The sequence below is a fragment of the Chelon labrosus genome (genome assembly GCF_963514085.1).
Source record: "Chelon labrosus genome assembly, chromosome: 24".
Classification (NCBI taxonomy): Eukaryota; Metazoa; Chordata; class Actinopteri; order Mugiliformes; family Mugilidae; genus Chelon; species Chelon labrosus.
The window spans coordinates 14,290,410-14,311,510 of NC_140357.1; the positions used below are offsets into that span (position 1 = coordinate 14,290,410).

General features: G+C 48.4%; 4 protein-coding genes across 4 annotated transcripts in view; 2 read left to right on the forward strand and 2 right to left on the reverse strand.

Annotated features, from left to right (window-relative positions):
• Positions 1-520, forward strand: part of tbx19 (T-box transcription factor 19) — a gene marked incomplete at both ends in the record, with an annotated part of 7,165 nt that extends 6,645 nt beyond the window's left edge. The window contains 2 exons of the mRNA XM_084574817.1: positions 108-279; positions 355-520. Of these exons, the coding sequence (XP_084430943.1) occupies positions 108-279; positions 355-520 (338 nt within the window). The remainder of the gene's footprint in view (positions 1-107; positions 280-354) is intronic.
• A 559-nt stretch (positions 521-1,079) lies between these two features.
• pcid2 (PCI domain containing 2) lies at positions 1,080-6,127 on the forward strand. Its single transcript, XM_084574468.1, has 15 exons — positions 1,080-1,159; positions 1,458-1,508; positions 1,597-1,686; positions 1,773-1,846; positions 2,516-2,581; positions 2,652-2,693; positions 2,775-2,829; positions 2,908-3,011; positions 3,080-3,155; positions 3,374-3,515; positions 3,728-3,828; positions 4,642-4,715; positions 4,796-4,921; positions 5,714-5,837; positions 5,918-6,127. Exons 2-15 carry the CDS (start codon positions 1,473-1,475, stop codon positions 6,005-6,007), a joined length of 1,200 nt encoding a protein of 399 aa, XP_084430594.1. The 5' UTR covers positions 1,080-1,159; positions 1,458-1,472; the 3' UTR covers positions 6,008-6,127.
• Positions 6,128-6,483: 356 nt separating this feature from the next.
• On the reverse strand, positions 6,484-9,096 carry prozb (protein Z, vitamin K-dependent plasma glycoprotein b; the record flags this gene model as incomplete). Its single annotated transcript, XM_084574818.1, has 7 exons — positions 8,615-9,096; positions 8,517-8,541; positions 8,160-8,318; positions 7,917-8,048; positions 7,585-7,655; positions 7,277-7,415; positions 6,484-7,190 (listed from the first exon to the last, which is right to left on the reverse strand). The coding sequence occupies exons 1-7, from the start codon at positions 8,786-8,788 to the stop codon at positions 6,484-6,486; spliced, it is 1,407 nt and encodes a 468-aa protein (XP_084430944.1). The 5' UTR covers positions 8,789-9,096.
• Positions 9,097-11,102: 2,006 nt separating this feature from the next.
• On the reverse strand, positions 11,103-20,065 carry LOC311509587 (uncharacterized protein; the record flags this gene model as incomplete). Its single annotated transcript, XM_084574819.1, has 18 exons — positions 11,103-11,525; positions 11,779-11,966; positions 12,046-12,163; positions 12,390-12,664; positions 12,747-12,878; positions 13,127-13,240; positions 13,323-13,347; positions 13,425-13,585; positions 14,151-14,294; positions 15,688-15,820; positions 16,789-17,405; positions 17,479-17,599; positions 17,683-17,798; positions 17,873-18,010; positions 19,007-19,120; positions 19,514-19,538; positions 19,737-19,900; positions 19,999-20,065. 18 exons carry the CDS (start codon positions 20,063-20,065, stop codon positions 11,103-11,105), a joined length of 3,075 nt encoding a protein of 1,024 aa, XP_084430945.1.
• Positions 20,066-21,101: the final 1,036 nt, after the last annotated feature.

Here is a 21,101-nt window from a genome sequence, read left to right on the forward strand (position 1 = left end):
CTCTTTAAAGAGGTCAGGAGACTCTGAGGAGGTCAGGAGACTCTGAGGAGGTCAGGTGACTCTCTGAGGAGGTCAGGTGACTAACGTGTCTTTGTGTCTGTCCCAAGGTGTCCAGGTGTTGTCAGACGGATGGAACAGCTCCTCCCCTCGTCCAGCCTCCTCTTCTTCCTCCTCTTCCTCATCATCCTCCTCCACCTCACTCCCCCTGACGTGCAGCGTCCCTTCCTCCCAGCACCCCCCTCCTCCTCCTCCTCCTCCTCCTCCTCCTCACAGCTCAAGGTGAGCCCCGCCTCCCTCTGAGGTGCGTTTACCTGGAACCAGGTGTAGTAACGTTTCTTCCTGGTGTGTTTTCAGTCAGTACCCCTGCCTTTGGACGGTTGGATGCACTGAGCTAAGCCCCTCCCACTCACCATGCGCCGCTCTCCATGGACCAATCAGCAGCGAGGGCCTCATGCAACCTCCCAGTCACAGTCGAGTGGGCGGTGCTGGCTGGCCTCCTGGACACACCCACTCATTCTGAGGAGGGATGTGATTGGCTACAAGGTTTTACTGGCTACAAAAACGTATCCACAGTGACCTGCAGCTAACAGCTAACAGCTAACAGCCAATCATTGATGATCGCTAACGATCTCCAGCGTTAGCATTGATCAGCTACCAGATGCTAGTTCAGCTGCATGTAAATAAATGTAACGTGATCAGTGTTGACTTTGCGCTGTCATGGCGCCCCCCGGTGTCTACTGACGGTAAAATAAAAAGTAAATAAAAAGTGCTGCATGTTCTCTACGTCTGAGTGTTAAACGTTTAAAATGAAACTCTACAGCTTCTCTTGTGTTTTGTGTTTTGTGTTTTGTGTCGCTGCATGGAGGGAAGACGGACTGTAAATCTTCTCTGTGTCAATAAAGGTTCAAAACAAAGTTCGTTGTGTTCAGACTTTGTTCTCTGGGACGTGAAGACAACAACTCAACGTCACTGTGTCTGTTTCTGTTCTAATAAATGAAACACAGCTTTTATTGTGACACACGGCTTGGTCTTAAACTCTACCGGAAGCTTGGCCGCAGCGACCCGGATGTTGTGGTGTGCGTCAGTGAAACGTGTCCGGGTTCGTCGTTGAATGGTCTGAGACCTCATGGAGTTCTCTGGTTAACTGTTGGTTTTAAAGGTTCGTAGATGTTTGTTCTGTGTCTCCCTGTTCCTCCAGCTGCTGGTTCTAGTCTTTACAGCCGCAGAACTGAGAGAAAGATCAAAACACATTTAACCCGACCTGTGATAACTGAATGCTAACCGGTTAGCCTGCTAGCTGTCGATGCTCCGAGCGCTTTATTGTCACATTAAACTGAATAAACACGTTTCAGATTCTAGTTAATCAGTTTAGAAGTGTTTCTTCAACGCGACATTTATGTTTACTTTCTATTTTCTTTTAAATTGCTTTATTGTCTGATGATGGTGTCTGACTCCAGGTCCAATCAGCAGCCATGGCTCACATCACCATCAACCAGTACCTGCAGCAGGTGACCTCTGACCCCTGACCCCTGACCCCTACCCCAGGTCTGTAGCACCTGTCCGATGGGTGGAGTAACTGTTGTTGTTGTCCTGCAGGTGTACGAGGCCATCGACAACCACGAGGGCTCCTTCTGCGCCGAGCTGCTCTCCTTCAAACACCCCCACGTCGCCAACCCTCGCCTCCAGGTGAGGCTGGCTCCGCCCACACAGGTACACTGAGCTCTGCTGGCAGCGCCCTTACCTGTGTGTGTGTGTGTGTGTGTGTGTTACAGCTGGCCAGTCCAGAGGAGAAGTGTCAGCAGCTTCTGGAGCCGCCGTACGATGAGATGGTCGCTGCTCATCTCAGGTAGGACGGACAGGAAGGAATAATGAGGAATGATGAGGTAGTAATAATAGTGAGGTACTAATGAGGAACTAATGAGGTAGTAATGGGGTAGTAATAATAATGAGGTAGTGATCATAATGAGGTAATAATGAGGTAGTAATAATAATCAGGTAATAATAATCAGGTAGTAATGAGGTAATAATAATGAGGTAGTGATGGGGTAGTAATGAAGTAATAATGAGGTAGTGATGAGGTAGTAATTAAGTAATAATGAGGTAGTGATGAGGTAGTAATGAAGTAATAATGAGGTAGTGATGAGGTAGTAATTAAGTAATAATGAGGTAGTGATGGGGTAGTAATGAAGTAATAATGAGGTAGTGATGAGGTAGTAATTAAGTAATAATGAGGTAGTGATGGGGTAGTAATGAAGTAATAATGAGGTAGTGATGAGGTAGTAATTAAGTAATAATGAGGTAGTGATGAGGTAGTAATGAAGTAATAATGAGGTAGTGATAATAATGATGTAGTAATGAGGTAGTGATGGGGTAGTAATGAAGCAATAATGAGGTAGTAATGAGGTAGTAATGAAGTAATAATGAGGTAGTGATAATAATGATGTAGTAATGAGGTAGTGATGAGGTAGTAATGAAGCAATAACGAGGTGACCCAGGCTGATGTGTTGTGTTCCAGGTGTACGTACGCTGTAGCCAATCATGACTTTGTTGAAGCCTACAAGTTCCAGACGATCGTTGTTCAATATCCTTCATAAAGACAATGTCTCTTCACTCACTCATTAATTAATCAGTCCTGGTCCTTGACTCCTCACGTCCTTCCTGAAGGCCTTCCAGTCCCATAAAGAGGAGAACTGGTGAGTCAAACGTTGATGAAGCTCGTGTGAACGCGTCGCCCGTGAACGCACCGTCACTAATCTGTCTTGTTGTTGTTGCAGGGCGCTGCCCGTCATGTTCGCTGTCGCTCTGGATCTCCGGATATTCGCCAACAGTGTGAGGAACCCATTCTTTCAGATTTTTAATTCTTAAACTTCTAAATAAAGGTTTAAAGAGTTGTTTCCCTGCGTTCAGGCCGAGCAGCAGCAGCAGGAGAAGGGCAAAGGTCAACCTGGAGAGATGCTGGAGAAAGCAGCCGAGCAGCTGATGAGCTGCTTCAGAGTGTGCGCCAGCGACAAGTCAGTACATCAGCTGTTGATCCAGAAACGTGTTAGAGCTCAACTCATGCTAACGTTGACGTCTCTAGTCGAGCAGGAATCGAGGACTCCAAGAAGTGGGGGATGATGTTTCTGAGCAACCAGCTCTTCAAGATCTACTTCAAGGTCTGAACTCAAAGCTGGAAACCAACTGGTTCATTCATTATCGTTGGTTCATTATCGTTAATTCATTATCGTTGATTCATTATCGTTGGTTCATTATCGTTGATTCATTATCGTTGGTTCATTATCGTTGGTTCATTATCGTTGGTTCATTATCGTTGATTCATTATCGTTGGTTCATTATCGTTGGTTCATTATCGTTGGTGTTGTTTGTGGCGCAGATCAATAAGCTGCATCTGTGCAAACCTCTGATCAGAGCCATCGACAGCTCCAACCTGAAGAACGACTACAGCCCCGCCCAGAAGGTCACCTACAAGTACTACGTGGGCCGCAAGGCCATGTTTGACAGCGACTTCAAACCAGGTAAGAACCAGGAAGAATGAGCTAACGGCGAGCTAACATTGAGCTAACGGCGAGTTAACGGCGAGCTAACGGTAAGCTAACATTGAGCTAACGGTGAGCTAACGGCGAGCTAACGTTGAGCTAACGGTGAGCTAACGGCGAGCTAACGGTGAGGAAATACTTTCAGCTTTCAGAGTAGAACATGAATCACTTGTGTTGTGGTTGTTGTGCAGCGGAGGAGTTCCTGTCCTACGCCTTCCACCACTGTCATCGTTCCAGTCAGAAGAACAAGAGGATGATCCTCATCTACCTGCTGCCTGTCAAGATGCTGCTGGTCAGAAACTCCTCTTCATTCAGTTTAGGTCCAGTAGAACATGTGTGGATCCAGTAAAACGTGTTTTGAATCCAGTATGACGTAGTGTAGAACGTGTTTTGGATCCAGTAGAACGTGTATTGGATCCAGTAGAACATGTTTTGTATCAGGTAGAACGTGTATTGGATCCAGCAGAACGTGTTTTGGATCCAGCAGAACGTGTATTGGATCCAGCAGAATGTGTTTTGGATCCAGTAGAACATGTTTTGGATCGGGTAGAACGTGTTTTTGTATCCAGCAAAACGTGTTTTTGGATCCAGCAGAACGTGTTTTGGATCCAGTAGAACATGTTTTGGATCGGGTAGAACGTGTTTTTGTATCCAGTAGAACATGTTTTGTATCCAGTAGAACGTGTTTTGGATCCAGTAGAACATGTTTTGTATCCAGTAGAACGTGTTTTGTATCCAGTAGAACATGTTTTGTATAGAGTAGAACATGTTTTGTATCCAGTAGAACGTGTTTTGGATCCAGTAGAACGTGTTTTGTATCCAGTAGAACATGTTTTGTATCCAGTAGAACGTGTTTTGTATCCAGTAGAACATGTTTTGTATCCAGTAGAACGTGTTTTGGATCCAGTAGAACGTGTTTTGGATCCAGTAGAACGTATTTTTGGATCCAGTAGAACGTATTTTTGTATCCAGTAGAACGTGTTTTGTATAGAGTAGAACATGTTTTGGATCCAGTAGAACGTGTTTTGGATCCAGTAGAACGTGTTTTGTATCCAGTAGAACGTGTTCTCCCAGACTGACCTGCAGACTGTCGTTTCTGTTTCAGGGCCACATGCCGACACATCAGCTCCTCAGGAAGTACGACCTCATGCAGTTCTCTGACGTCACCAAGGCTGTGAGGTAAGCGGGGGGCGGGGCAAGGACACAGGAAGTGACATCATGTTGTCAGGTGATCTGACAGGTAAATGTGTGTGTGTCAGTGAGGGGAACCTGCTGCTGTTGAACGAGGCTCTGTCCAAACATGAGACGTTCTTCATCCGCTGTGGGATCTTCCTCATCCTGGAGAAGCTCAAGATCATCACCTACAGGAACCTCTTCAAGAAAGTGTGAGTGACCTTCACACGTTCTACCTGAGTTCTACCTTACCATGTTGCAGCTGGGTTCCATCATCTAACATTCTACCTGAGTTCTACCCTCCCACATTCAATCACAGTTCTACCTTCTCACGTTCTATGTTCTCATGTTGTACCTCCTCACGTTCTATGTTCTCACGTTGTACCTCCTCACGTTCTATGTTCTCACGTTGAACCTTCTCACTACCTTAGTTCTTCCTTGTCACATTCAACCTTCTTATGTTCTACCTTCTCACGTTGTACTTTAGTTCTCCCTTCTTGTGTTCTACCTTCTCACGTTCATCCTTAGTTCTTGTCACGTTCTACCTTCTCACGTTCTAACTTCTCATGTTCTACCTCAGTTCTACCTTCTCATGTTGTAACATCTGTGCCAGGTGTTTGTAGATGATGACGTTGTGGCGACGTTCCACCTGGGTTCCTGTGCCAGGTGTTTGTAGATGATGACGTTCTACCTGGGTTCCTGTGCCAGGTGTTTGTAGATGATGGCGTTGTGGCGACGTTCTACCTGGGTTCCTGTGCCAGGTGTTTGTAGATGATGGCGTTGTGGCGACGTTCTACCTGGGTTCCTGTGCCAGGTGTTTGTAGATGATGGCGTTGTGGCGACGTTCTACCTGGGTTCCTGTGCCAGGTGTTTGTAGATGATGGCGTTGTGGCGACGTTCTACCTGGGTTCCTGTGCCAGGTGTTTGTAGATGATGGCGTTCTACCTGGGTTCCCGTGCCAGGTGTTTGTAGATGGTGACGTTGTGGCGACGTTCTGTGTGCAGGTACCTGCTGCTGAGAACCCACCAGCTGCCTCTGGACGCCTTCCTGGTGTCTCTGAAGATGATGCGGGTGGAGGACGTGGACGTGGACGAGGTTCAGTGCATCCTGGCCAACCTGATCTACATGGTGAGGAACCCTCAGGTGACGTCTCACCTGGACTCAGACTCTCAGACGCTCAACTCTTCTTCTTCTGTGTTTCCTGTCAGGGTCACATCAAAGGATACATCTCCCACCAGCACCAGAAGCTCGTGGTCAGTAAACAGAACCCGTTCCCTCCTCTGTCCTCTGTCTCCTAGACTACGTTACCCACAATCCCCTGGGGCTGACGGCTCTTCCTGGAAACATATTTGTATTCACATTGACTCCTTTTTGTATTTGTGCTGTAAAAACGTGTCAAATAAAACAGATTCTGGTTCGTAGAACGTTGGTCTGATTGACTTTACATTGGTCCAATAATCACAGCCTTGGGAGCAGTGCATTGTGGGTACTGGAGTCTTTACTTTAGGCAGAACTTCAGCCATTACAGTTATTCTGTTCAAATGTTTTTATTATTCAGCAAATTTTAATTCATACATTTCAAAGACAAACAGTTTAACAGTTCATTTTATTTTCTTTACATTTGACAAATATTAAATAAACGAGTTCAGATTCACATTAAACTACAATTTATATCAGATTCACTAGACGACAGGAAGTGACCGTCTGCAGGTCGCTCTGTCTTAAAGAGTTTTGGCAGCGGTTAGCGCCTCGCTAGCGCCTCGTTAGCGTCTCGTTAGCGTCTCTTTGGGTACTGGCTGACCTGAGGGGTCATGTGATCCTCGACCGCCTTGACCCTCGGGTCGATCCAGGTCAGGTGACGAGAGACTTTGGTGAATACCAGGCCGCCGCCACCGCCGCCGCCGCAGCCTGCAGAGGACGAGATCATCAGCCCGGTCAAGAACGCCGTGCCCCGCTCCACCGTGGCGACCGGCGACCCCGGCAACAGGCCACCACACGGCCCGCCGCTGACCTCTGACCTCGATCTGCTGCCAGCATCCGAGGGGCCGCGGTTCTGGTTCTGGTTCCCTGTTTGTCCCAGTCTCCCATGGTCTCCAGTCTGGTTCCCTGCATGTCCATTTGGGTTCCCCCTGGTTCCGTTGTGGTTCCCTAAAGGTCCACTGGTTCTCCTGGCCCCGGGCTCGTTCTGCCTCCTCATGCAGAACATCTTGTTGCTGAGCGGATGCGAGACGTTCAGCTGCCTGCGACACTGGTCCAGCGTCACGTAACCCAGGTCCCGGTTCTCCGCCACACCCCTCTTCCCAGAATGCATCAGGATGTTTTCGCTGAAGTCTTTGGTGGGCAGGCACAGGTGGATGAGGGCGGGGCCAAAGGACAGGGGGCCGGCCAGCTCGAGGAGGGCGAGGTCGTTGTCATGGCTACCTGAGCGGAAGCCTCTGTGAAAGTCCAGAGTGCGGACCGGCAAGGGCGTCTTCTTGTTGCCTAGGAGACGAGATGTCAACACATGATCACTGTTCCAGGTGTGTCCACATACTTTAGGCCACGTTGCTAATGTGTGAGCTCGGTACCGGCGGTCACGTAGAAGTCAGAGGGTCGGGGCTCAAAGCCTGAGCCCAGGAAGAGGCAACGGGCGGCGGTCAGGACGGAGCGTCGACCCAGCACCACCCCCCCACACAGCTCCACCCCTCGGCTGTTCAGGAGGGACGCCTGGAGGCAGAGAACAAACGCACCATCATTTCTGACATGTTAGCTAACATGCTAACCAGAACTATTACAGCCCAAACTTAATTAAACATAGAGGTCCCCAGAGTAGAACCTTGAGGAACCCCATGAGCAGTCATCGATGCTGGAGATTCAGCTGAACAAGAGGCCTTACCTGCCAGGGACAGTTTCCATGGCGACACGTTGCGTCGGCGTTGTCGGGAAGTCGTCCGCAGGGAAACTCCACTGAGGTCACAGAGATGGGTTAGAAACGTTAACGAGATGTTATTTATGTATCAGATCCTCTCACGTGATTGGACAGCTGATCTCAGTTAGCATTAGCTACCAAAACTAGCTAGCTCTCATCTAAGTACCTCACAAGCTGCTATTTGTATTAAACTGAGGACAGCAGAGTCTAGAGAATAAAATAAATGTTGGCATCAAAACTGGCCGTCGACATTAACACCGGTCTGAACCGGTGGGGTAGATGTGGGGGTGTTGTCCAACCTTCGGGCAGACAGCTCCGTCTGTCGCTCTGTAGTTTGAATCCCGGGACACAGGAGCAGCTGAAGGAGTGGTAGGACACCGTGCACAGCTGGTCGCACGCCGCCGGTCCTGCAGTCGGACACTCTGGGATCACTGAGAACGACGGCCAACAAAGAGCGTTACAATATTTCTGAGGAGCTCCAGTTTTGGTCTTAAAGCCCCGCCCCCTTTTGGAGGCGGAGTCTGTTACCGTGTAGTTCGAACCTGTCGTGGAGGTCCGCAAGGTGACGGACTGCTCCTTCGGTCCTCCCAGGTCACAGGTCGGCCCGTGGTAGGGGGCGCCGCAGGTGCAGGAGAACCCCCCCACCATGTCGGTGCAGTTCCCCCCATGGAGGCAGGGGTTGGGGTCGCACTGGTCCCCGTCTCAGGAACCAAAACACAGTCAGCACCGGCAGTACTCCAGTACAAGTACTCGAATACTTTAAAGGCACAGATTCTCAACTAACTAATAATTAGTCGCAGCAGCTGATTTATTCACAAACCAGTTGGAATTAAAAGTGATCTCAAGGTTCTCCGGGATCGGTTCCTTTTATTCATTAGTTTATTTTACACACTACTCACCGTAGTACACGGCCCAGAAAGCGTTCTGCACAAAAACAAACAGCGGTTAGAACCCAGCGCTTCCACCTCAGCACATCCTAACCCGTATGTCCACCCACCGTCTGGGAGGTGTCCTCGAAGTACTCTCGGGCCTCCTCGTAGCTGCACCGTTCCTCGTAGCACTCCCTCTCCAGGTTCCCCTGCAGGATCTCCTCCACCAGGAACTGGTTGGCTCGTCTGGACCTCAGGAAGATGTGGGGGGCCTCGGGGATCCGAGGAAACACTGGAGACATCGACCCAGGTCGTTATCAGAAAGATCTGAACCAGTGCTGTCGTCACTGGGTTCTCCAACATAAAGCCACACTGTGGTTCTAATCTGGATAACGTCCAGTTCATTAGGTACACTAGTGAAGTGGTTCTGATCTACGTCCAGTTCATTAGGTACACTAGTGAAGTGGTTCTGATCTACGTCCAGTTCATTAGGTACACTAGTGAAGTGGTTCAGATCTACGTCCAGTTCATTAGGTACACTAGTGAAGTGGTTCTGATCTACGTCCAGTTCATTAGGTACACTAGTGAAGTGGTTCTGATCTACGTCCAGTTCATTAGGTACACTAGTGAAGTGGTTCTGATCTACGTCCAGTACATTAGGTACACTAGTGAAGTGGTTCTAATCTAGATAACGTCCAGTTCATTAGGTACACTAGTGAAGTGGTCCTGATCTACGTCCAGTTCATTAGGTACGCTAGTGAAGTGGTTCTGATCTACGTCCAGTTCATTAGGTACGCTAGTGAAGTGGTTCTGATCTACGTCCAGTTCATTAGGTACGCTAGTGAAGTGGTTCTGATCTACGTCCAGTTCATTAGGTACGCTAGTGAAGTGGTTCTGATCTACGTCCAGTTCATTAGGTACGCTAGTGAAGTGGTTCTGATCTACGTCCAGTTCATTAGGTACGCTAGTGAAGTGGTTCTGATCTACGTCCAGTTCATTAGGTACGCTAGTGAAGTGGTTCTGATCTACGTCCAGTTCATTAGGTACGCTAGTGAAGTGGTTCTGATCTACGTCCAGTTCATTAGGTACGCTAGTGAAGTGGTTCTGATCTACGTCCAGTTCATTAGGTACGCTAGTGAAGTGGTTCTGATCTACGTCCAGTTCATTAGGTACACTAGTGAAGTGGTTCTGATCTATGTCCAGTTCATTAGGTACACTAGTGAAGTGGTTCTAATCTACGTCCAGTTCATTAGGTACACTAGTGAAGTGGTTCTGATCTACGTCCAGTTCATTAGGTACACTAGTGAAGTGGTTCTAATCTACGTCCAGTTCATTAGGTACACTAGTGAAGTGGTTCTACACAATGAAAACAATAGAATCAACATCTCTCTGTTTTTAGAAACTAAAGGTGAACACCACAACCTTCATGAAGACTAGATTTAGAGCATGAGTGGTGTCACTGGTGTACCTAATGAAGTGGCCAGATTGACAGGCCTGGCTTTAACTTTGAACCAGTTAGTTTCAGGATTTTATTAGAAGGTTTAATTATGACGTGTTCTATCTGACGAACGCCTCGAGGAAAATTCACTTTCTAGTCTTTTACAGATTTATAACAAACACATGAAACATCTCGTCGCTCACCTTTTAGACCGAAGACCTGGAGGAACCCTTGAAGAAGACAGAGAGAGAGGAGAGACGCTGACATGATGCCGACCGCCATGACACCGGTTCACCTTAGACCTGGACGTTTAAAAGTCTGATAACAAGAAAAATCAAAACCGACTCTTTGATTCTAAAATAAGACGTTTCCAGTTCAGTTTGTTTTTATGCCTCCTGATTCTTCTAGGAATCTAATCTCTGGAAAATCCTCAGTCTGGTTTGTTTCTGTGAAAACGTCCCGTTCCAGCCGTGGACTCTGCCCCGTCCTCTCCAACCTCCTCCGACCCCTGGAACTTCACCACGTCTGTTTATTTGAGGTAAACACCCACAGTTTAATCATTGAATCATAAAGATCAACATCGCGCCGCTGGAGCTGGAAGAGTTTGAAATGTCCTGTCGCTTGTTGAGTCACTTGTCTTTTTATTTATGTCTCGATTGATTAAACAAGAACATCCAGTAAACACATTCATTGATCAGTTAATCTGAACAAAATCAGAAACACAAAACTCCATGTCAGTGTTGTTGTAGCTCGTCTTTATTTGCTTCAACCTGAGCCCAGAGTTCATGACGGATATGAAAATCAAACTTTGGTTTTATACAAATTAAAAAAAAAGAAATAACTGTCAAATCAGAGCGAGAAACCAAACCTAAAACATTCATCAACTGAACTCAAACATGACTCAAGATGATGTAGCGGTTAGCTAGCATGCTAACCAGAACTGTTACTGACTTCTGATGCCTTCAAAAAAATACCTGCAGCCCAAACCAAATTAAACATGTAGAGGACCAAGAATAGAACCCTGAGGAACCCCGTGAGCACTAATCGATGCTAATTCTGTCTGCTGCGTGTGAAAGAAGGCAGATGTTTGCTAGCAGGGCTGAAATATGAATGTTTTAGAGTTGAGTACATGCGAGGCCTGAGCTGTGGCCGGTCTCTGCTCAGAGGTTGCAGGCGTTCTACAGACGCAGCCTCTTGATGGCGCCGTGGTGCCTCTTCATCCGGCCACCACTCTGCTCTTTGGGCGTCATTTTGTCGATTCCTTCTCGGATCCAGCGGATGTACTTGGACACTTGGGTGTAGACGCCGTACTTGCCTTTGCGGGCGCAGCCTTCGCCCCAGCTCACGATGCCGGTGACGAAGTAGGTGTTGCCGTAGCGCGTGACGTGCGGTCCGCCGCTGTCGCCCTGGCACGCATCCTTGGCTATCGTGTCGTAGCCGGCGCAGAACATGCGGGAGGAAATGCGCAGCTGGGTGGATTCCATGCAGGTGAGCCGGTCCACGTAGGGTACAGTGAGGCGCTGTAAGATGGTGGACGCTTGGCGACCTTCGCCGAGACGTCCGAACCCGCTGACCATGCCGTCCGGCTCCCGCATCAGGACCTGGAAGGACAGCGGCAGTAATTTTATTTGACATCCCAACGTTATCAATGATGAAACTAAAATCTGGTGGTAAAAAGAGATGGAACTAGAATGTTTAGCTATGCTATGCTATGCTTAGCTTAGCATAGCATGAAGACAAGAAATGGGTAAACCAACCAACTCCTCAAACGTTCTCTCATTCACATGTTGAACGGGCTCGCTGGTTCCAGTCTTTATGCTAAGCTAAGCTACATGCTACGGTTTAAATGTTCACCTTCTCAGCGAACTCTTGCTCAGGTATGCAGGCCGGCAGGATGAACCTGGAGAATTTGATGGGCGTGGCCAGTTTGATGAGTGCGATGTCGTTGAGGTAGGTGTCCGGTTTGTACTTGTTGTGGGTGGCGATAGCTTCCACGTGGTGCGTCGCTTCGTTACCGTGATCCACCAACGTGTCAAACTCACCTGGAATTAAACAAAACGTGAGAATCTGTCTCGCTGTCATTCAGAGTCGCTAACAGGAAGTGAGACGTCTCAGACGGACCGAGCTTGACGTAGATGTAGCGGGATTGGTTCATGCAGTGGGCAGCTGTCAGGATGATGTAATTGTTGAGGATGGTTCCTCCGCAGAACCCTCGGTTGTCTTCATTCAGGAGGAGAGCCTGCGCAAAAAGAACAAGGTCAAGACGACAGAACAGGGCATCTGGGTGCTCCTTCGTCTTCATCAGGACTCAGGACGTCCCGATCGGTATCCGATTCAGGCATTTCTAAAATGATCGGATCTAAACCAAGACCACGTCCACGGCTACAGTCAAAGCTGCCAAAAATCATAGAAGAAGAACCAGGAGTCCACTCAGGTAAAAAGGTTTAGAAAGACGGTGTCTCTACCTGCCATGGACATTCTCCCGGAGGACAGTCCTCTCCGTTCACAATGCGAGTCATACTGGCCATTTGAGACCAGACCGGATCTTCTATGATCCTGTGAATCAGACTCCTGTTCTTGGACAGTGACAACAGATTGACGTCATTCAGGATTTCCCCCAGTCCGGTGGCGTTGGCGGTGGTGTTCGACCCGGCGACGCTCCCGTCCGTCACGTTCGTCCTCTCATATCTGAAAACTGTTCGGGTGTTTCCTGTGATGATGGCGCCACATTTGAAGGGTTCTGCAAAACAAACACACACGTTTGAGGGAATGAGGGAACGGGTTCCGCGTTCAGACTCGTGTGGAAGGTTCTCCTCTCTCACCGTTGGAGCTGCAGGATTTGTCGTCCGACGCCAGGAAATATCCGTCAGTGCAGGAGCACCGGACGCTTCCTTGGACCACGCTGCAGAAATGGTCGCAGCCGCCGTTTTTGTTCTCGCAGAGCTCAGGAATAACTGCAATGACAGGAGACGTCAGTAGAACCACTCAGCGTCTACAGCGCTGTAGAACCTGACCCCCAGGATGACTTTGTCCCAGGACTGGACATCCTCTGGACATTTTCTAATCTGATCAAAAACCTCCAAGAGGATCTGGAGGTCTGGACTACCATGTGTACCCCGCTGCCTCTCAGACCAGCTAGCTGGACCGTAGAAGCTCTGATGAATCGTCTTCTACTCGTCCAGTTGTTTTTTTTTAGACATACCGATTTCACAGTTGAAGCCCTGGTACCCCTCCGGGCAGTAGCAGGTGTAGCTGCCGATCCCGTCTTTGCAGGTCCCGGCGTTAACGCACGGCGTCGACTCGCACGCGTCGCCATCTGCAGGACGAACAGAGACAACATGCTAGCGCCGGTCGTGTTGTTTTACTTTGCCGCCAGATAAACGGAGGAGATGCCTTACCGACGTATTTGGCCCAGAATTCATTCTGAAAAAGACAAACGATGAATTAAATCAAACACAACAACCGTTTTTCTTTTGAAGATGAATTTTTTTGCTTCGTACCGTTTTCTCTCCGTTCTCAAAGATCTCTCGCGCCTCCTCCCAGTTGCATCGCTCCTCCACGCACTCCCTCTCCAGGTTGCCCTGTTTTACCTCCTCTAAGAAGCTGTTGGCTCGTCTCTGCCGGGTCAGAACCTGGCTGGCCGTCTGGCCGTCCAAGAAAACTGGAGGCAGAGGATGAAGTTAGCATTGTGGCTAACTGATGCTAGCTCCAGCACCTGGTCTAAATGTTGGATCGTCCTACGGAACTGTCTGTCATCTTCACTTCCTGTTTTTATGACGTCAAATAACATCAGCCTTATATTAACTGCCTAATATGTACGTGACGTATACTTTAGTCCCGCCCACTAACATGGAGGGGGTGGGGCTTATATGGCCTATGCTGCAGCCAGGGGGAGCGGCACGTGCATCACATTGTCATGTTAGCATGTTCAGGGTAGCGTTTAGGGTAAAGCAGCAGCGCCCCCTGCCGTGATGTCAGCCAATAACCTGATCTCTGATGTCAGAGAAACGACCAATCACAGCTCAGCTTTGTTTGTCCAATCAGACGCAGGTTGTTCTTATTTTGCCGTCAGTCATCAAACGAAAACAGTCGGTGACGTGTTGTCTGTTAGCGACATGGCTGACATGTTGACATCACACACAACATACTAACCCCCCCCTCCCCCCCCCCCCCAGTGAACCTCTTCTCCTCTCTCCTCCAATCACTGAGGAGTTCAGGGAACCTACCATGAGCGGCGGCGGCCAGGTGCAGCAGGAGGAGGACCAGGGTCGCTCGGAGACACCAGAACATTTCCTCGACTGGAAGAACCTCCGTGTGCTGAGTGGAAGTCAAGTCGTCTGAATGTGGGGAGGTAGAGAGAGGCCAACGACCTGTGGGGAGAGAGAGGGAGACGGGGGAGGAGGGGGGAGTTAAACTGCTCCAATCAGGAAGCTCCACTGTCTGTTGATGGAGCTCTGTTTACCCCTCAACGCTGGTCCAGCCAATCCCTGACCTCTGAGTCTGTCATGTGACCCGCCGACGCTGGAGATACTCAGTGAAGTAAAGTTTTAAATTAACCCTGAGTTGGCCGTCCAATCAGAGGGCTCCACCCCTTTGTCAAGCCCCCCCTTGGTTACGGTTGCTAAGTTCGACAGACTTGATCCAGTCCCACAACTGTTGGATCAGAACCACCAACAGCTGCTTGTTGACTTGGAGACGTGATCCAGATGTTGGAACCAGATGGAAAGACTCTCACATGTTAAGATCTGATCTATTTTTTACGTTAGTTATTTTAGGGGCAGACAGACCAGGTGACGGTGGTTTAGTTTCAGGAAGTCTCTGAGCGTCGTGTGAACGTTGATGATGGTTGATGTGGTTTGTCACAATCACCTTGTAAAACAGGAAGTGGAGAGCTCTCGTCTTCAGAGCTGTGCTGCTTGGTAGACGTCTGAACCTGATCATGGATCTCCTGGTGATGATGCTGCTGGTTCTACCGCTGGTTCTACCGCTGGTTCTGACCGGTGCAGAGGTCCAGAACGTGAAGGAGGTCAGAGGGAAGCTGGGTCAAGACGTCTCTTTAAACTGCTCCATCGAGGATACAGATGTTTACTGGTCCATGGAAATCCTCCGTCAGTTCAGATTATCTATCGGTTACACTTATTTTCCTACAGAGAAAGCTTCCTACGACCTCCCTGAGTTTAAAACCAAATATTTAATTAAAGGAAACATACTTGTGATTACAAACATGTCATCAGAGGACGTCAGGCTTTATTACTGTGGCAGGAGAATAAATAACAGCATTAATGTTGAGGACACCTTCCTCCTGGTCTCAGGTACGTAGCTCAGTCTCCCGGGTTACAGGTAACTGCAGTACTCATGACTCTTCACAGTCAGCTCCAGGTTACCTGACCGAACCAAGGATGAACTCTGTCACTCCTTTAAACACCACCATGGGTTTTTATATCTTTGGAAGGTAAAGCTCTAAGACTCTTATCATGTGGTCAATAGAGTCATGATAAAATCACTGATTCTATTCAGACTTTAGTTTGGTAGCAACATGTCTGAGGCTGACGTTGACTCCACCTCCCAGTAAGATTACGGGAGTTTGAACAGATGAGACGGGACTGTAGTCAACGGTCTGAGTTACTGGAGAATTTTTCACATTAAGAAAGGAACCTCATTGTTTCCTCCTTGTTTCCTCCTTGTTTCCTCATTGTTTCCTCATTGTTTCCTCATTGTTTCCTCATTATTTCCTTATTGTTTCCTGTGTCAGAGTCTTTTCACTTCCTGTCTTCTTCCAGATGTCTCTCTGACTCGTCCAAACGTCCAACAGCAGCAGCTCGTCATCATCGCCTCCTCCACCGCCACCGTCCTCGGCGTCCTCAGCGTCCTCGGCGTCCTCCTCGTCCTCCTCGTCCTAGGTCAGTTCTCAGTTGTGTCCACGCTGAGTGAACTTGTTCAGGTTCTGCTCTGAGACTCACTCTGGGTGTCGGCAGGTTGGGATGCAGCGCTGTCCTGTCTGAGGAGGAAACATGGCCACCGGCCGGTGGATGACCTTCGACCTTCAGTCTGGCAGACTGTCCAGGTGAAGCAGCTGCTGCTCTGATGGTTCTACTGCTAGCACTGCTAATGCTATCACTGCTAACACAACGTCATCAATTGACTTGTTGATCGTGTTAGCAGTAGCATCTCGACATCCACTGAAATAAAGGACGTTGTTGGTGGTGCTAATGCTAATAATAGCTTCTGCTGTTACATCAAACACTGCTAATGCTACTGTACTATTGCTAATGCCAACACTGCTAATGCTACTGTACTATTGCTAGTGCCAACACTGCTAATGCTACTGTACTATTGCTAATGCCAACACTGCTAATGCTACTGTACTATTGCTAATGCCAACACTGCTAATGCTACTGCAAATTACTGCTACTGTCTGCTGCTAATACTATCATTGCTAACATTGCTAATGCTAGTTACTGCTATAGTCTACTGCTAATGCTATAATGCTGCTAGTGATGCTAACACTAGTCCTCATGATGTGTTTCAGTATGAGGTGATCCAGTCCCAGCAGGACGTCCCTGAAGACCTGGACAAACGTCTTCGTCAGCGTTGAACAGACGCCATTTTGCTTCTTGTAGCTTAAAGTCAGAACTGAGTTTTACTAAAACGTGTTTTCATGCAGCAGTAGTGTTAGTGATGGTAGACTGATTGTAGTAGTACTAGTAGTATTAGTTGTAGTTTTACTCTGTGTTACAGTCGTTATGTTTTAACCAGCTGGAGGCGCTGTGGTGGAATTAAAGCTGCACGTCTGATGAACTTTATTGTGTTTTATTGACATTTATTACACATTTACTTCCTGTTGGACACAACCTCTTTCTAAACCGGTTTCTGTTCCAGCGGCTCGGACGGCGTGGTCGTGGTCGGAGGGTTTTTCATCGTGTCTTCCACCCAGTCCACGTAGTGGGCTGTGTTGGTGTACACGCTGTAATACCCCGGGTGTGAGCAGCCCCGCCCCCAGCCGACCACTCCAGTCAGGAAGTGGGTGGAGCCGTACAGCGTGACCAGCGGGCTGCCGTCGTCTCCACGGCAACCCTCCTGGCGCCCCTCCAGGTAACCGGCACACAGCATGTTGGTGGTGAAGTTGAAGCGGGTTTTCTGGGAGCACTGGGAGTTCTGGATGATCGGAACAGACATCCTGCGGAGGAAGGGGGACACCGGGGGGGCGGGCAGGGTGCCGGCGGGGTCATCGTTACCCCCGGAGATCCTCTTGCCCCAGCCGGACACGGTGTGGTAGCGCTGTGGGAGGAGCTCCCTCTCAGCGAACTCTCTGGTGGGCAGGCAGACCGGGATGGCGTGGGGGCCCAGGACCACGGCTCGGCTCAACCGGAGCAGAGCCACGTCGCCGTCGCCGCTCGCTGGGTCGTAACTCTGGTGGGCGATCGCCATGGAAACCGATATCCTCTGCTCCGTGCCCTCCTCCACGTCCAGGTCATGTTCCCCTGGCGACAGAGACAAAACCAGTTTACAACAGGACGGGTTTAAAGCCTCCAGACCGGACTCACGTCAGCTCACCTGCCACCACGGTGAGGTTCTGGAGGTTGTTGCCATGGATACAGTGAGCCGCTGTGATGACCCAGTCAGGCCGGATCAGAACGCCGCCGCAGTGACTGCGCCCGTTTAACTGGACCAGAACCTGAAGGCAGAGGACAGTGATGCGCCCCGTAGAGACCAGGAGATCAACATGCTGATAATGAGCGTGTCTCATGGATCGTCTACCTGCCAGGGACACTCTCCTCTGGGGCAGTGGTTCCCTCCCACCGACCTGGTCTGAGCCGCCTCAGTCAGGTTCAGTCCGGGTTCTGCCGGCTCCACCTGTCCACACGGGTACTGCACTGCAACACAAACACAAGAGGCCGATTGGTCGACTGGTGATGGACCTCGAGGACGGAGGACGGCGAGTTCGTACCTTGAGCGACGCACTCCCGTCCGTCGTCTCCGAGTCGGTATCCGTCGGCGCAGGAACATCTTCGTCTGTCTCCAGAACCGTCGCAGAAATGATGACACTGTCCGTTCTGGTAAAGACACTTGAGAGAGTCTTCAAACACTGAGGACGAGAACCAGGACCAGGAAGTGACTCCTACTAACAGGAAGTGACTCCTCCTAACAGGAAGTGACTCCTCCTAACAGGAAGTTACTCCTCCTGACAGGAAGTGACTCCTCCTAACAGGAAGTGACTCATCCTGACAGGGAGTGACTCCTCCTGACAGGAAGTGACTCCTCCTAACAGGAAGTAACTCCTTCTAACAGGAAGTAACTCCTTCTAACAGGAAGTGACTCCTCCTGACAGGAAGTGACTCCTCCTAACAGAAAGTAACTCCTACTAACAGGAAGTGACTCCTTCTAACAGGAAGTGACTCCTACTAACAGGAAGTAACTCTTCCTAACAGGAAGTGACTCCTTCTAACAGGAAGTGACTCCTCCTGACAGGAAGTGACTCCTCCTAACAGAAAGTAACTCCTACTAACAGGAAGTGACTCCTTCTAACAGGAAGTGACTCCTACTAACAGGAAGTAACTCTTCCTAACAGGAAGTGACTCCTCCTAACAGGAAGTAACTCCTTCTAACAGGAAGTGACTCCTCCTGACAGGGAGTGACTCCTCCTGACAGGAAGTGACTCCTTCTAACAGGAAGTAACTCCTTCTAACAGGAAGTGACTCCTCCTGACAGGGAGTGACTCCTCCTGACAGGAAGTGACTCTTCCTAACAGGAAGTGACTCCTACTAACAGGAAGTGACTCCTACTAACAGGAAGTAACTCCTACTAACAGGAAGTGACTCCTACTAACAGGATGTAACTCCTAACAGGAAGTGACTCCTCCTGACAGGAAGTAACTCCTACCAACAGGAAGTGACTCCTCCTGACAGAAGTCATAGACTTGACTAAAATGAAGAAGAAGAAGGAACTCTCTCACAGGAACCACGGGGTGGAACAGAGTGAATGTCCATCATCAGGAACGCTAGCTGTCGTCTCCAGGACGTTCTAACAGACTGGAGACGACAGTCAGCGTCAGATTTTCAAATTAAAAGCCCGGTGTGCTCACCTGTCTGACAGTAGCGTCCCTCAAACCCCTCAGGACACTGACACTCGTAGCTGGAGCCCACGTACAGACACAGACCGTTGTTACGACACGGGTTCACGAGGCAGGGGTCGCGACCTTAAGGTCAAACAAAGGTCACAGATAAAACATCACGAGACAAGAACGAACGGATCAACGAACAGATCAGTGAACGGATCAATGAACTGATCAATGAACTGATCAAAGAACTGATCAAAGAACGAATCAAAGAACGGATCAAAGAACAGATCAATGAACGAATCAAAGAACAGATCAATGAACGAATCAAAGAACGGATCAAAGAACGAATCAAAGAACGAATCAAAGAACAGATCAATGAACGAATCAAAGAACGGATCAAAGAACGAATCAAAGAACGAATCAAAGAACAGATCAATGAACGAATCAAAGAACGGATCAAAGAACGGATCAACGAACAGATCAGTGAACGGATCAATGAACTGATCAAAGAACGAATCAGCTGTTACTTACGATCGTACGTCAGCCAGAACTTCCTCTGAAGACACAAACACCAACATGTTATTTCACCTCTCATGCTAACATGCTAACATGCTAACATGCTAAAGATGTGGCCAACAACAACAGGTTTAATCGTGACGATGTCGAATCTTTGAGATAAACCACATGAAGCGATCATCTCTAATAAACTCTGGTTATTCTTTAATCACTGATGATGGACCCAGCGGCGTCTCACCGTCTTGTCTTCGTCTTCAAACACCTCCCGGGCCTCCTCGTAGTCACAGATCTCCTCGATGCATTCCCTCTCCAGGTTTCCTTGCTTCAGCTCCTCCAGGAAGCCGCTGTTCGCCCGCCGCCATCGCCGCAGCAACGAGTCTGCTTCCTGCTTCTGGACGAACACTGGGAAGAGGAGGACGTTTAAAAGTCCAAACCTGGACACACCTGAATGTCTCCGAGCATTTACTGGAACGCACCAGAAACCAGAAAAAGAGACCGACCTGCTGCCGCAGCGACGCTGAGGACCAGAGTCCAGACGCAGAGGCAGCTCCTCACAAACATCTTCATCTTCACACTGCTCCAACGAGACGCTGGAAACAGGAGGTTTTCAGGAGGGGCGTGGCTTCCTCTGTCACCCCGCCCACCAGACCTCTGACCCTGAGAGTCACTTAAACAAAAAACATTTGTAATCAGTAAACAGACGGAGGACGACGCTCTGCCGTTCACTCACAGTTCACGTCAATAGTTCAGAAGCTACTCAAAGTGTTTTTATTCAGCTCCATGAGTTTAAATCAAACAAGACATTATTTTCTATGCTATGCTAAGCTAAGCTAGGCTATGCTAAGCTACAATTTAAAGCTATTCAAAGTGTTTTCATGTTTTTATTCAGTTACATCAGTTTAAATCAAACCAAACAAGACATCATTTTCTATGCTATGCTAAACTAAGCTAGGCTAGCTTAGCATAGCTAGGCCAGGCTACAATATAAAGCTACTCAAAGTGTTTCCACGTGTTTTTATTGAGTTACGTAAGTTTAAATCAAACCAAATAATAATAGTTTTTATATTGTAAGCTAAGCTACGCTATGCTAAGCTAAGCTAAGCTACACATTAAAGCTACTCAAAGTGTTTCCACGTTTATATTCAGTTACATCACTTTAAATCAGACCAAACAATACATTATTTTCTATGCTAAGATACGCTATGTTAGGCTAAGCTTAGGTACACATTGAAATTATTCAGTGTTTCCATCTGTTTTTATTCAGTTACATCAGTTTAAATCAAACTAAACAGTGAATTATGGTGTGTGCTAAGCTAGCCTAGGCTAGGCTAGGCTAGGCTAAGCTGCACATTAAAGCCACTCAAAGTGTTTCCACATGTTTTTAGTCGGTTACATCAGTTAACATCCAGCCACAGGGTCAAGTATCTTGTATGCTAGACTAAGCTAAGCTAGGCTATGCTAAGCTACACATTAAGGATGTTTTTCATTCAGTTACACAGAGAGATGCTGCAGAACCTGAACCTGTCAGTTTAAATCAAATCAAATAGTGAATTATCTGGAATGCTAAGCTAAGCTAAGCTAAGCTAGGCTGGGTTAAGCTAAG